This window comes from Scomber scombrus, chromosome 5 (assembly GCF_963691925.1).
Source record: "Scomber scombrus chromosome 5, fScoSco1.1, whole genome shotgun sequence".
Lineage (NCBI taxonomy): Eukaryota > Metazoa > Chordata > Actinopteri > Scombriformes > Scombridae > Scomber > Scomber scombrus.
Window position 1 is genome coordinate 11,907,709 of NC_084974.1, and position 15,440 is coordinate 11,923,148.

Here is a 15,440-nt window from a genome sequence, read left to right on the forward strand (position 1 = left end):
CGAGCCGCGGGCATTGAGGGTCTCACATCCTTTCTCTTCTCCGCACAGCTCTGCAGTGAACACACTTCATCTCTTTAATCACATGTGCAACCTGGTGCTGGGTTATGCTTTTATCTTTGTGCACGTAAAAGTAAACAACTATTTAGTTTGGAGGTGGTTTAAAGCACTAAGGTTGGGAACTGCTTTACCGCCTGGTTGATGATATTCACTGCGGGCAGCCGTGCATGCTGTCCGGGAAGAGATTACCAAATAACACCAGAGGACGCACAGAAGAATAAAACACACACAAGAGGAACTATAATCTGGGACTATTTCTCATTTCGTCATCTGCGTTTTACTCGCTGGAGTTGAGCAACTTTTTTTTTAACTAGAGATGGTTGGCAGGTTGAACTTGCCAAATGTATGTGAAGGTGATCCACTGGATATGAGCTGCAGGGCTGATAGAGGACTTGACAGCCCGGACTCTGGGCTACCCCCGAGCCCGAGCCCCAGCGCCTGGCTCCTGCCTGTGTGCGCGGATAAAGCCGGGGGCGTGAGCCCGGTGTCTGAAGATGAAGGAAGGGGCTCCCTGGTAGGTAACTCTGCTTAATGACTACATCATGTGATCTCTTTGGTGCAATGAGGTACGCCAGGGCATTCCTTAGTGCAATTTGATATGGAAGACTTGGTGTAGGAGTTGAAATGTAATATCATATGATTAAATGTCTGATAGTTTCCACCAATGCACAAGTAAAGGTTGCATTGCATTGGAATAAATGTTGATAGAGCACATATATAATTCTCTTATATCACAGTGTGGTGGGCATTGTTTTCTCCATGAGCCAATTTTAAGTTGTATGGATCAAATGTTTGTGAGTATTCTTTGACAGTAAGACTTGCATGTAGTAAGTTAGCATGTTCGGGCCAGCTGAGGAAAGTGGTTCACTTAAGCACTGAACTGGACCAGTGAGAAGTTATTGAATTGCCTCCCAATGTGTTGTTTGTGAGGCTTATTTTGTTTTTTGTTTTTCTTCCCCTCATTTTGCAGGTACCAGTTTCACCCTCTGGATCTTTGCCACAGCTGCACACGTTGTCCTATGGGGAGGGTATATCCCTTGATCCGTTACCGCCGAAAGAGATAAGGTGGGTAAACTATAATGTTGCTAAGTTCTATAAGGAATTAGATGTATTGTAGAGTAGGTGTAGCCATGCTTGTCAAAAAAACACCACAAGGATATGAACGCTTTAGTATTTTTGCCCTTTATAGCCAATACTTGGACAGTCAGATACAGATTGGTTGGTTATACTGTGCCGGGACAATTGGATCATTTGGGATACTGGTTTCACTATATCCTTCCTTCTTCCACAGATACACCTCATCCATGCATTACGACTCAGACCGCCACTTCATCCAGGATGTGGCCCTACAGCCATGGGGCCAGGGCCTTGAACACTGCATGCAGACCATCATGGCCGTGCCCCATAGCACCTGGCGCCACTACAAGACACAGCTGGAGTTTCAGCCTCGCCACCGGCCGCAGCGCTTCAAGAGCACCACGATCATCTACCCCAAGAAAACCAGCACCTTGTATACCACAGAGCTGAGCTACGACTGCCACCGGCTAGCCAGGCGCTTCCTCTCCAGTGTAGAGCTGGAGACTGCAGGCAGCAGAAAGCTACCTCAGTGAGGGGGGAGGGGGACAGGTGGCAGGGGACAAGACTCCTATACTGTAGCTCCCCCAAGACTGCCATAGACCTGCTGTGTTGTCTTTACAGTTGTGTAGTCGCCTATCCTTTTTTTATTAACTACCCATCACAAGCTGTGGACAGGAAGCCTCTGTGCTGTGTTGCTACAGATAGAGATGAGAAGATATGGACTAAATGGATGAAATTACTATTCTGGATGATTCATACTTAGAATAGATATTTTATTGGAGGCTTTGTTGTTTTTTGATGGGGTGAATACTTATTGTTACTCTGCTCACATCAAGGTGAACAAGGAATGATTTTAGAAGTGCAAAAATGGGTTATGTTTCAAAGTGGGCGAAAATAACAGTGAAGGAGTGGAGGAGCAATTAAATGTGGTGCGGGAGTTTGGATGCATGCTAAATCACTAACTTAGTTATCCACACTGCACAAAGGATGTGGTGTGTTTTGTTTCTTCACAGGATATTGTGTATTTCTGCACAACTTTAGCACAAACTAAGCTCTGACTGTTTTTGCAAGCCTTCTTTCTGGCCAGGATTCATAATGTATTACGTAAAAAGTTGGTAGATAAAAGGAACACTTGCTGTTCATTTTTGTGTGTGAGCTTCTACAAACTGATTAAGTAGGTTGTACTGATGGAACAGGAGTGTGGAGTTTACTGAAAGGTGGATAGTATTGTTTTGATATCACTCACTGGCTTACAAGTGAAAGTAAAAAGCTGCATTCCACTGCTATCACTTTCTATGGCTTGATTTGGATTGAAAATCATATTTATTCTTTTTTTTTTGTTTTTTTTTGTTTATAAATGTTTGAATCTGATATTTTATCAGCTGATTAACGGGTCTCCTCAACTGTGTCAAGGGATATTTTTGTGATGCTTTATTGATGCTTCTTTCACTTATTTCACTTATTTAGTGCCAATTTTAAATAAAGTGTTCATTAGTTAAAAAAAACTGTGTACTGTAATTTTTGATCAGGCAGTCTTTGTCCTTTTCAAAGCATGTCAGCAGGCTGTGTTTAGTCATTATTTGAGTCTACATATTTTGATTACAGGAATAGCAAGTAATATTTCTCAAAACGAGTGACCATGGATTATTGGCTGCTTTCACACTCATACAAAAATGGGCATGCCCGCACAGAAAGGGAAAAAAACTGTTCAGATGGTTTGTGGGTAATCAAATGAACAGATATTCTGCTATACAGTTGGTTACTATACCAGAACAACTTGGGGAGATGGATGTGTTGCATATCTGTTCGGGTATAAAAATAATATGTACCCTGTTTTTGGGTTAACTATCCCTTTTTAGGAGAATTATTGTTGCTACCGTGACCTATGTTTTTAGAATAGTGCTGTTTAAGTGCCCTCTAGTGACCAGATAAATACATTACAGTGTATAAAGAAATTTGAATTGAAGAGACATGCCAAGACAGCCAGATAAATAGTACACACTTGGATCATACTACACATGGGGCCTCATAGGTTTTAATGACATCTTATGTGAGAGGATTTTGCTAATGTAACTGTTAACTGTTAAAAGTGGATACTTATTTACTTGTCTGACTTTTACTAAATGTTTTATTGCTAGGTGTCCTTGAACAAGACAATAAACCCCAATTTGCTCCATATGAGCAGACCAGTTTTGCATGGCAGCTCCTCCACCATCAGTGTGTGACTGTGTGTGAGAAATACAATTTAAAACCTTACACCATCAATGTGTAAAAGTCCTCCATAAACGCAGTCCATTTATAATTTTTTTATACCACACATAAGATATGACAAGTTGACATTTAGTCCAGCGCATTATGTCTGTAATCCTATGACCACTGAGCCTGTTGTGCTCATATTTTAGTGTTTTAGAAAATCACTGCAGACTTCGCTTTGCTCAATGGTTCTTGAGAATTTGTAAAACAGTGGGGGGAATTCTGCAGAATATGTCTCCGCAACTGGTGGCCTGGACCTGCAGCGAGCTGAGATACAGTGAGTATATAATAAATATACTGTAATATTTTGAAAACATGTTTCTTTTTTTTTTGTATTGTTCCAGTTTAGAAAATGTGGTTTAAAATGAGGAACAGCATTGTTTTACAATTGTGGGACAGACTTATATATTGTTAAATATGCATTTAAGCACATAAAATATGCAATACCAGTAGTTATTTAGGAGTCTTAGTCTTGTAATGTTATTTTTTGTTATTAAGTGGATTACAAATGGTACTAATATTGATGCATACATCATATAATATCATAATAAAAACATTACTGTTCTATTTGTTATTGTAATTAATGAAGTGACCAGTTTTTATAGTGTGAATTAAGGTGATTTAGACATTTCAGTGAGTGTCCAGATTTCATCCTGAATTGTCTCACATTAGTAAAGGGAGACATTTTTGGCATAGGGAACACTTACATTATATGCAATTTCTTCTCCAAGTGTCATATATCACCTCTCTTTTCTGATATGAGTAGATTTGGGGATTTCAGAGTGGTATTGGTTGCGGATATAATATATTGCCTTAATATCATATTGCTGAATTGCCAGTTGCAAAAAATTCACACCGGGATTTCTGCACAGTAGAGTGAGAGTTCGGAATTTACAATTTTTCCACAGGATTTGAACGCAGCGTTAAACGATTACAATCTGATGCGACTTTCTTTTTTTTTCTTTTTTTAATCTATTTATCTTTACAAAAAAAACATTACATTGTTTACATGGACTAAAATAATGTACTTAGTTTTTTAAATGTTTAAAATATATATATAATAATAACATTGGATGACGTCAGGGTTCACAGGTCGGAAACACGCCCACGTGTTCTCCGCATGGTGGACTGAAAACATCGTCTTTTAAAAGTTGTTACCAAGTATACTCTATGTGTCTGTGCATGTCTAGTTTTTATCTATCTTAATGCGACCGTGTGTGCAAAATATCTCCTCTGTTCTCGTCTGCGAGGCCATGAAATAAGAAGTCTGGAGTGGCAGAGCATCAAAGAAACTACAGACTGATTGTGAGCTTGTTATGCTAACAGGCTAACAGGCTAAAAGATGAAGACTGACCTTACTAACGGTGATACCAGTGTTATGGATATGTTTGAAAGGGGAAAAGTCCTGAAAATATGCGCTCCAATGGTCCGATATTCAAAGTAAGTTGAATTTGTTGTTTTTCTGCAGAACTGAATGCTTTTATGTGGCCCTTTTTTTCCTTTTTTTAATGTATGTATGTCTGCATGTGTGCATGTATATTTATCTATTTTTTCTCTTTTACCAACTTTATTTAAGTGTGAGATGTGTGTGTTCAATTTTGTTTTATTGACAATGACAATAAAGACAATTCAATTCTTCTGGTTACACAGCTATTATGTGTATCAGCTATAATCATATATCATGTACTGTGTGTGTGTGTGTGCTCAATTGTGCTCCTTATTATGATTTCTCCTCAGGCTGGCTTTCAGATCCTTGGTGAGGAAATACAACTGTGATATTTGCTTCACCCCAATGATAGTTGCTGCTGACTTCATGCGATCTGTCAAAGCCAGAGACAGTGAATTCACTACCAATGAGCGTGAGTAGCAACACTGCCATCTGAGCGACAAAAGTGCATGACCATAATATACTGTATGACCTCTTCTACTTAATGCCACTTCACCACGCCTTCATGTAAAGGTTGCAGCACTTTCACATGAGTATTGATTTGTTAATTGTGAGATTTGTACTAGAGACTGATCAATACATCAGTCATCATCAGCCGATATTATCACAGATCTATCTGTGTCGGCATATATGTTGTCCGATATGCACTGATATTGTTTTAAAGTTATACAGGCAACATTTTACATGTATTTGATCCTTTTTCTTAACTCAAGTATAATATATGTTTTTTTGTTGTTGTATGTGTTTTAACTTTTATAGGAATTAATAATTATTAAATTCCCAGTGAAGTTTAGTGTTTCATTTCACAGTTTTTATAGTTAAACTGTAGACTATCCTTTGATAACCACATTGCAAAAAATGTGCATTTTCTGTACATATTCTGTATATAAAAGATTATCAGTCATTATATCAATTTTGTTTTACTACCTAATATCGGTATCGGCATCGACCCCAAAAATCCAGTATCGGTCGGACTGTAATTTGTACAAACTATCATATCGATGTAATTTTTTCTGTCTCTTCCTCAGGTGACCGGCCCCTGATAGTACAGTTTGCTGCCCATGATGCCCAGACTCTGGCTGATGCAGCCTGTGTGGTAGCACCTTTCTCAGATGGAGTTGACCTCAACTGTGGCTGTCCCCAGAGGTGCAACTACTAACAGTAGGCCCTGATACATTTTGGCCCCCAGTCACTTAAAATTACGTAGTTATTTCTCCATTTTAATTTTCAAATCTCACAGTTTTTAAAATGAACTTTTCTAATCCAGGGTCATAAATTCTTATTTTCAACCCCATATTTTTGTTTGTAATTAGATTCACCTTTTTCAGTATGTACAGAGCATTATAAAATAAATAAGAGAACAAACAGAAGAAAACTAAACAAAATAAATCGCTACAGCTACAGGAAGTAAAAGCAGTAAACTGTGGAGATTAATGAAAAATAAGAATAAGGGGCCCAAATGGGGTAGCACATTTTTCTTAAAAAGAAAAAAACAAACACAATGAAAACAATTTGTAGGAATATTTACTTTCTGAATAGGCTTATTCCTTTATATTCATCAGAGAATTAGAACAAACTTCATGAACTATCCTTTATAATTATTAGTCCTTGTGATTTGAGATTCGAAAGAGGCCATGTCTGCCATCAATTTTAACCATTCTTCAGTTTTTTCGGGCTCTTCAATGGCAGAGAGCAATCCTTGAAGCAGCAGTGAAGCCTGCCAGTGCAAGTGCAAATTTTAGTTTGGATGCACCCAGTGATAGGAGATACCAGTCATCCAATAAGCACAGCAGGAGAGATTCTGTCAATGGCCAAACTTTTAATTACTTGTTCCAAAAAGATGTTTATCTGCTTCTGTGTTTGAGTTCATATCTCTGTTAACCCATTATTATGAAGGACTGTCCTAATTAAGGGTTATTTTGGTGAGACAATTGAATTGATATTATTTTGTCCTGGTTGATCAAATGCTTTGTGATGTTTTCAGATGGGCCATGTCAGCAGGGTATGGTGCATGCCTAATCAACAAGCCTGAGCTGGTTAAAGACATGGTCAGACTTGTCAGGAACCAAGTGGACAATCCAAACTATACAGCTTCCATCAAAATCAGGTAAAAAGCCTGCAACAGTTCATATTTGATCAATGAAAGTTTGTCCAGCAGAAAGAATCCATATCTATATCAACTAATGCCGAATACATGTAGTTTTATGTGGTGTGTTTGTGACTTCCTGCAATAAATGAGGGTCTTAATCATAACAATAATAAAGAGAGAAATGCACTTTACCTGCAGAATTCACAAAGACCTGAGACGGACAGTCGATCTGTGCCAGAAGGCTGAGTCAGCCGGTGTGTCGTGGATAACAGTTCACGGTCGCACATCAGAGGAGCGTCACCAGCCGGTCCACTATGATGCCATAAAGACAATCAAAGACAGTGTATCCGTTCCTGTCATTGCCAATGGGGACATCAAGTACCTCCGTGATGTGGAGTCCATTCACCAGCTGACTGGTGTTGATGGTAGGTTTGTTTTCAACACAACCACATAGATGTATAAATGAAAATAATTGTTAATGTTTGGATTTGCTTTTAAGGTGTGATGGCTGCACGAGGACTGCTTTCTAACCCTGCCATGTTCGCTGGCTATGAGGATACACCTTTGGAGTGTATATGGGACTGGGTGGACATCTCTTTAGATCAGGGCACACCATTCACCTGCTTCCACCATCATCTTATCTATATGCTGGAGAGGGTTAGCTCCCAGCCTGAGAGAAAAGTCTTCAATTCTCTATCCAGTACCTCAGCTGTAATAGATTACCTCCAGAGCACATATGGGTCAGTGCATGATCTGGGGACATGAGCATGTTAATGTGATATTTTTAATTTCTGCATTTTTATTTTGTTATTATTTCTTTTTTCTTGTGCCAAATAAAACCAAAAAGCTATAAGTCAGTTGGATAACTGATATCTGTCTGTATTGCTGTATTTCTTATCACAAGAAACAGTGTACCTGCACACCCATTCACGAGAAGTTTATTCAATATTCAGAACAAGAAAAAAAAATCTTACTGCAGTATTTTAGAAAAGAATCATCATCAAATAAAACCAGAACAGAAAAAATGCTGAACAAAATTGCAATATTACACTGGTACAATAAGCATCTAGCCTTGAGAAAAGAGCAATATCAGTTTTACCTCTCAATGATGACTATTTTTTCATGTTAGCTCAATGAATATAATTATTGAATTGAGGAGAACAGAAGTTTCGTATTTGAATGCAAAGTCTTGGTTTGCCAATAAAAATGTGTTTAAGAAAGAAGACTAGTTTGCCTTCAAAATAAAGTATGTTCGTGTCCCACTTGCACGTATAGCAGTAATGAAGTGTACCATCAGCTAATGGTCAAGAATGAACTTTCACAAAAAAATATTGAATCAAATGTTACATCATATTAAACGTTTATGTTACATCAGGGGTGATTCTAGGATCAGACATTTAGAGGGGCTCAGCTCCTCCTAAATTACGCATTTCACTGGATAATGTAAATTACAAAAATAAATATTAATACATAGTAGAGTGGTCTATTATAGTGTAGTATAATAATAATACTGGTTCAGAATAATCAATCAAAGATAGTTAATGAACCCTGAGGAAAAGACAAAATTAATAACAGAACTATCCAAAGTACAGTAAAGCTGTAAAAATAAAAACCATTTGAATTTCTAGGAAAAAAACAACAATGATTATTTATTTTTAGGGGTTGTAGATTTGATAATGTAATAATTTCCCAATAATGTAATAACTCCCAATAATGTAATAAAAATAAACTAACTCAATAAAAAAAGTAACAATGTTATTACAATGTTGGAGAATTATTACATTATTCGGTTCTGCAAGAATAAGGTTAACCCAATAATGTAATAACCTGCTGTTAATTTAATAATGTATTACATCATCGGTACAGAGATTGTTACATTATTGAGAAATGCACTTTATTACATTATCAGGTTTTATTACATTATTATTGAGTTATGAGTGTTTTTTATTACATTATTGGGAGTATAGTTCACAACTATACTACCTGCAGGGCTTCCTTGGTGTCAAAATGACCTTATAAACATGCACTTTTCTCTATGAATTGACAACAAAGTTTTATATATAATAGTTAGGAAATCACACAAAAAAATGAAATTGGAGGGCTTTTTTTCCCCTCTTGGTTCCTAGAAGGATATCGACCAAATCTTTGAAGTGAGTTTTATTTTGAAATGGAATGAGCGCACGCTGCGAGCTACTTGCAGTGACGCAATGACGCAATGACGCTTAAACCCTGAACAGGAAGAGCGTGCAATTTTTTCTTTTTCTTCTTTTTAAGCAACTAGGAAGAGAGTAGGTCTGCAAGAAGACAACAAAGTTTCCGACTGATTTCACAACTTAAGCACATTTATTTTGGGTTAGTCAGTCACGTTAACTTGGTGGTTTTGTCGGTAAGCTGTGTTTTCCATGCCTTATCTGCGATACTTTATTACCCATTTTAATAATGATGTCATATTTCCTTTAGGTGTCTGAATCTGCTGCGTAGCTTTGAATTAAGTATTTTTAAGTTGAGTGAGAACACCTTTAAAAGTGTGATCATATGTTAGGATTATGCCACCAATATGAATTTATATTCACCTTTTTTTGTTACATGAGTTAAGGTATGTGAACTGTGAACAGAGTAACTAAGCAGCTTATTTTATTGATGTCTCCCACTAAGAGGCTGTATTGTTTACCAAGTGCCAGAAAATCCATACAAAGTATAAGAAGCATGCCCTTCTACTGAAGCTGTAATAGCAAGCTTTATGTTCTTTATACTGCAGGTATTGTTATCAGAGACTGGTTGTTTATTTGCTAATGTTTTCCTGTATATCTCTGTCAGGTTATCTTCACTAAAGATGACTCTGCAGTGGACTGCTGTGGCCCTCTTCCTCTATGTGGAGATGGGTATTCTTGTCATCCTCTGTTTACCATTCATCTCAGCTAGGAGGTAAGAAACAGTGTCCTTCAGGTTGGTTTGCTTTTACCACAACATGGTCTCATAGTCAATATATTTAGAAAAAAAGAGCAGGGAGGGCGTACATTTCATTTGTCTTTGTTTTAATTTTGCACAATAATAAGACAAAAAGCAAAAGATAAATAAATAAATAACAAAAAAAGAAAGGTGCAAGGTAGCAGCAAGAAACCCCAAAGGGCTTATACAGGGCCTCTACCTATATCAGACCTATATACAGAATTCAAAACAAGTTACTATAACATTGCTGTGATTAAAACAAATATACTGTCAACTACATAATCTCTCCATACTCTCCCCAGAGCTGCACATTCTGACAGTAAGCCCTGACAGTTTTTTTATTTTATTAGATTTACCTATTAATTTCTAATCCAGAATCATATCAGGTATTGTATTAATTAAGTGTTATTTGGATGGGAAATTTCCCTGCTAATTCCATTTGTGTGTGTGTGTGTGTGTGTGTGTGTGTGTGTGTGTGTGTGTGTGTGTGTGTGTGTGTGTGTGTGTGTGTGTGTGTGTGTGTGTGTGTGTGTGTGTGTGTTTGCAGGTGGCAGAGCATTTTCCAGCTGAGGATCTGGGGCACTGTGGCAAGGTTTTGGAACAAAGTGTTCTTCACAATGATCATAATACTTATTGTTCTCTTCCTTGGTAAGTGAAACATCAGTTGTTTTGGGGTTTGATTGTTTTTTCATCACAAGACTTGTAGAAAGGTTAAAGATGACTCAAAGTTGGAATTGTGACCTGCTTACTGATCACCTGAGATAGCGTGAAATGATGTATTAAGACATTGGCATAGAGCTCAGAGGAAGTTTGGGGATTTAGGGGAGTATTAATCTCTGGATCTTAAAAGCCTGATATAAAGTCACATTTAATTTATTCTGATTTGTCCCAAGAGACTGTATGTCTGTCAGCTAAATCTTAAAAATGAAAGATACATGTTGAAACGGTACATCTAAACTTTTGGGTATAACTCATGGTCTGCTCATTTTTCTTTAGATGCAGTTCGTGAGGTGAGGAAATATTCCGGTCAAGACCTTGCCAAAGATGCCAAGGTGCAGTCCACCATGTATGACCACCTGCACATGAAGCTTTTCAGAGCCCAGAGGAACCTCTACATCTCCGGCTTTGCTGTCTTCCTCTGGTTGTGAGTTTCCTCTCGTTTACTGATAAACAGAAGACAGCCCTGTTGTTACAGACTTAACACATCTGTCACTTGATCCAGACTTTCCTCTAAACCCTGTTATTTTCCAGGGTTATGAAGCGAGTGATCACTTTGATTAACCAACTGGCATCAGTGTCTGGCAAGACTGCTGCTCTTCAGGCGCAGGCTGACAACGCTAATCAGGCTGCCAAGAAGTACATGGAGGACAATGACCTGCTGAAACAGGTAAACTTCACACTGTTTGGTTAGAAATGGAACGATACCACTTTTCTTGAATAGAACCACACATTTGTAGTTGTTTGTCTAAGTTATCTTTCCCTAATTTCTGACATTTTATAGACCAAATTATTAAGCAATTAATTGAAATAATAAGCTGCAGATGAATCAATAATAAAAATAAAGGTCAGTTGCCGGAATCTGGAAAGCCCAGTAGACTGTTTTCCTTACTTTTTTGGGAGACACACTACCTGTTCCACTCCTGTTTGATACACATACATGTTTGCCGATACAAAGCTTTCATGTATTTAATGTCATATACTTGAGGCTTATGTCATTTGATGTATTTCAGGCTCTGATGGAAGGACAGGGTGATAAGGCTACCGCACAGGGCATGGACCTGTTGAGGACAGAGGTGGGAAAACTGAAAGAGGAACTGAAGACCTCAGGAGATGGTTGGTATCCATTTACCTACGCAACACATCCACCCTAAATACTATGTATTTGTGTTGCTATTACATATGTACTAGTGTTTTTCATTTTGAAGTCATCACTACTGATAGCTAAAGATAATGAGGATGCCATGTGTCAACGTGTGATTGTGTCCAATCTAGCCCTTAAGAACTCCCAGTCAGAGGCGGATGTAATGAAGAAGCAGATGGACAGCCTCGCCAGGGAATACGACAGATTGTTGAAGGAACATCAGGAGCTCCAGGTGATGATTAGTCCTAAATGAAGCAGCATAATGACTTGATGGGTCATCTCCTACCTAGATAGAGCAATTTCAGGGCAACATTAAAACATTAGGCGAGCAGCCACAGGTTGGAAGCTTGATTTGCACCTGCTATGCCTTCTACATAATTCATGTTTGAAGAAGCCAGTCCATTTTTATCATCAACTCTCAATCAGGTTAAAAAAAATCAGGTTTCAGCTCATGTTGTCAGTGTTGATACACTGAAGACAAACATAATTGACAGTAAAAGTAAAAATCAACAAATCCCAGTGAGTTTTCATGATCTCGGGATTCATTAGGATTTGTTTAATTATGCCTTTTGGAGTTCACATCTTTTGAAGTGTAATAACCTGCATTTATATGGACCTACATGTTGAAATAACTTTTCTTTTCATTTTTTTCTCTCTCCAGAATCATCAAGATAGTGGAAACAAAAAGGACGACTAGTTACTGTCAGGTTGAAGCATTTACACAGCAGCTTAGACCTAACACGAGAGAGCCACTGCAACACACGCTTACCTTCATATAACACATTATGTCACAGCACATATCACGAAACCAGGATTTGGATCCTCTTTGAAGTACATACTTTGACTGATATCAGTAGTGGTTTTAGAGCACAGAGTACATTTTTTATCGGTGCACCTGACTAACTTAAATGGAATGATTATTTTTGATGGTTTCCTGTTTCTGCCTGGCATAGTGTGACTAAGAGGATTTCTTTTCAAATGCATACTCTATCAGGCAGATTAGTTGTGCAAGGTAATTGGAGAGGATTCAGTCAGTAATCAACCCAGGTGTGATCACAGGGCACTTAATATGTTGACAATGCAACACGGATGCTGTTCTATGGTTTGCACAGTGTAGAGTGCAAGATTTTCTATAGAATTTAATTGAAAGCTTACGCACTCTATCACTGTGGTAAATGGCTATGAATGTATTTTGATACTAAAGATTTGGTTTGTTTTTTTATTTCTGTTTTGTAGTAGGGACATCTACTGCTCTTACTTTGAGCTTATCAACAGTATGTAAATTCAGTCTATGTTTGCATGGCTGTGCAAATAGAGTTTGCATGTACAGTTGCGCTTTGACAAATCATTGTCACATGTTTTTGTCATATTCCAGTTGATGTTTTATACTTTTGTTTTTTAACTAAATAGTGATGGAGTAATATTGGTTAGGATTCCAAAAATTCAAGCACCTTTTTCTTTTGTTTCCACCTTAATTTAAACATATCAATCTTTTACAACAACTAATTGTATAAAAAAGGATATCTGTGGATTCAACCACTTATTTTCTTATTGTAGACACAACAGAGCAGAATAAATCTGATGTGTTATATATCTCTTATTGTGCACATCTCTGAGCCAAAAAAGGTTTACATTATTGTTAAATTTGCTGCAGTTTGTGTTTCAAGCGTTCATTCTTGGGTGATAGTCCCACAGTTGCACGAAGAGTTGTTCTGTATGTGTCATGAAAGGTGGCTGATGAACTTCAAAGCCCTGTCATTGTGAAAGACGAGCTCAGATTGTAATCACCAAATGTTTGTGTGCTTCCCCCTTTTTTTAAATGATAAATACATTCTTTAAATTGTGCTTTTACATTTCTGTTGAAGACACAAACCATATTGAAGTGCCTTTCAGGTGGATGTACTATACTTTTGTTCAATAAAGATATGTTTCTGCATACTGTGTGGTTTATAATATATACATGTATTACATTTGGTGACTTGAATAAATGAATAACACCAACATATAATTTGATTGGATATTAAAAGTTTTATTTTAGTATTACATTAAAGATATTCTTTGAAATTTTACAAAAATAATCCAAGAAAATTATGTACATTCTGATTTCTTTAATGCAAGTAAATGCCTTACATTATTGAGATAATGACTTCCTTCCTCTACACCTTTCACTGCTCCTCTCAGTCTGTACTTGGCCACCTGTGCCTGAAACTGAACCTGAATTCAAGACAATACAGTCACAACATACTGCAATTTGCCAAAATGGCACATATCCACTTTTGAAATAAAGTCTTACAAAACAATAATATGCTATACATTTATAAAGACAAAAGTATTGTGTTTTTCAAAACAATTGTCTTGAAATACAGTATTAACTGAAATAACTAATCAATTCATTTTTACTTTTAGAAATTCTTTTGTCAGATTTCAAGTAAATAGGGTTCTGATTTTGGGATGAAGCTGTTTGTAAGAATAAAACTTGATAATGAACACCTGAGAAAAGACCATGATGTTTCTGTTAATGGGTTTATGGCACACAAGTTCATGTACGCACAAAAACACACAAAAAACTTCCAACACAACAAAAAAACAGACTGACCAGTGAAACTTTTAGTATAGCAATGTCTGGAGATGCAGAACTTATACATATCAGCAATATCAACACGCTCTTCCTGTGGTGACACTTCACACAGAGCAGGGTTGCGTGTCTGAAAACTTGGACAACGTATAATATCATTTATCAACGCAACAGTGCAAATTCTGCCTTATCCAAGGCACAACACATGGCAACCAAACAAGAGAAAGCTTTCAGCTCAACCTTCTGTTTCATACAAAGATGGTTGTTCAACACTGGAGCCTGCCGAGGCCCATTTGGATGCACAAATTCAGTTTAATCTTCATCTTCAGTGTCATAACAAAGTCTAGTGTACAGATACCGCTAGATCAAGATATGAGTTCACTAGGGTTGATTCTAGTTTTTAGTATATTTTAGTAGACATCAGTACTGAAATTAGAACAGCCTCCACTCAACAAACAGGTTAGCAGATCACACTTAAATACCATTTTCCATTTTTTTGTGTGAATAACAAAGGACGGCATTTACATCCTGAAAGAGCACAACACAAAATACAATCAGATCTAAGTGTGGACTTACAGACAAAAGTTTAAGTTAGTCAAAATAAAACATTTTTCTATACGAGTGTAAAGACTTTACATTCAGTCTGAAATGTAAAAGTGTAAAATGAAATAGTTTGATATGCATCTGTTCAAAACTACTCTATCAGTGAGATAGATGACACACGATTTAAAGGTAATTGTTGAGTGAATGAGGCACATATGTCAAACCGACCACTGCAGAGCCATCTGAAAGTTATTCAAACACATATCTCCACAAGAACATGCTTATCTTTTCTATGTAAAATTGCAAAAAATAAAATAAAATAAAAAATCAGTTCCCGTCTGTCTGAAGGTGTAATTTTCCTCCTGTTTGACTTGTTAAAATTTAGTTTCATGTTTGTAAGGCCACTTCTCTTCTTCTATTCAAGAACAGAGCAGTGATGTCAGGAAGAAAATCTTCATCTGAAGGAAAAACCCTAAAAGAGGCAGCTTTATAGGTGCTGGTGTTAAGAATTACACTAGTTTTGCAGTCATCTGTACAAGTCACATTTTCCATCACAACCTCTGGTGCCACCATTAAAACAAAAAATAAT

At 37.2% G+C, this 15,440-nt stretch overlaps 2 protein-coding genes across 3 annotated transcripts; both read left to right on the forward strand.

The window, feature by feature from the left end:
• The first annotated feature begins 35 nt into the window (after positions 1 to 35).
• Positions 36 to 2,613, forward strand: rflnb (refilin B). Its single transcript, XM_062419423.1, has 3 exons — positions 36 to 571; positions 1,028 to 1,122; positions 1,349 to 2,613. Exons 1-3 carry the CDS (start codon positions 374 to 376, stop codon positions 1,665 to 1,667), a joined length of 612 nt encoding a protein of 203 aa, XP_062275407.1. The 5' UTR covers positions 36 to 373; the 3' UTR covers positions 1,668 to 2,613.
• A 1,886-nt stretch (positions 2,614 to 4,499) lies between these two features.
• On the forward strand, positions 4,500 to 13,667 carry LOC133980717 (tRNA-dihydrouridine(20a/20b) synthase [NAD(P)+]-like). Of its 2 annotated transcripts, XM_062419498.1 has the most exons (12): positions 4,500 to 4,827; positions 5,125 to 5,246; positions 5,863 to 5,980; positions 6,819 to 6,941; positions 7,122 to 7,352; positions 9,741 to 9,848; positions 10,420 to 10,520; positions 10,869 to 11,016; positions 11,124 to 11,259; positions 11,603 to 11,705; positions 11,865 to 11,965; positions 12,395 to 13,667. In XM_062419498.1, the coding sequence occupies exons 1-12, from the start codon at positions 4,730 to 4,732 to the stop codon at positions 12,428 to 12,430; spliced, it is 1,425 nt and encodes a 474-aa protein (XP_062275482.1). In that variant the 5' UTR covers positions 4,500 to 4,729; the 3' UTR covers positions 12,431 to 13,667. The 2 variants fall into 2 exon arrangements, with proteins under 2 accessions (XP_062275482.1, XP_062275481.1); XM_062419497.1 differs by lacking the exons at positions 9,741 to 9,848; positions 10,420 to 10,520; positions 10,869 to 11,016; ... (2 more) ...; positions 11,865 to 11,965; positions 12,395 to 13,667 and adding an exon at positions 7,423 to 7,800 and having other exon boundaries at positions 7,122 to 7,348.
• The last annotated feature ends 1,773 nt before the right edge of the window (positions 13,668 to 15,440 follow it).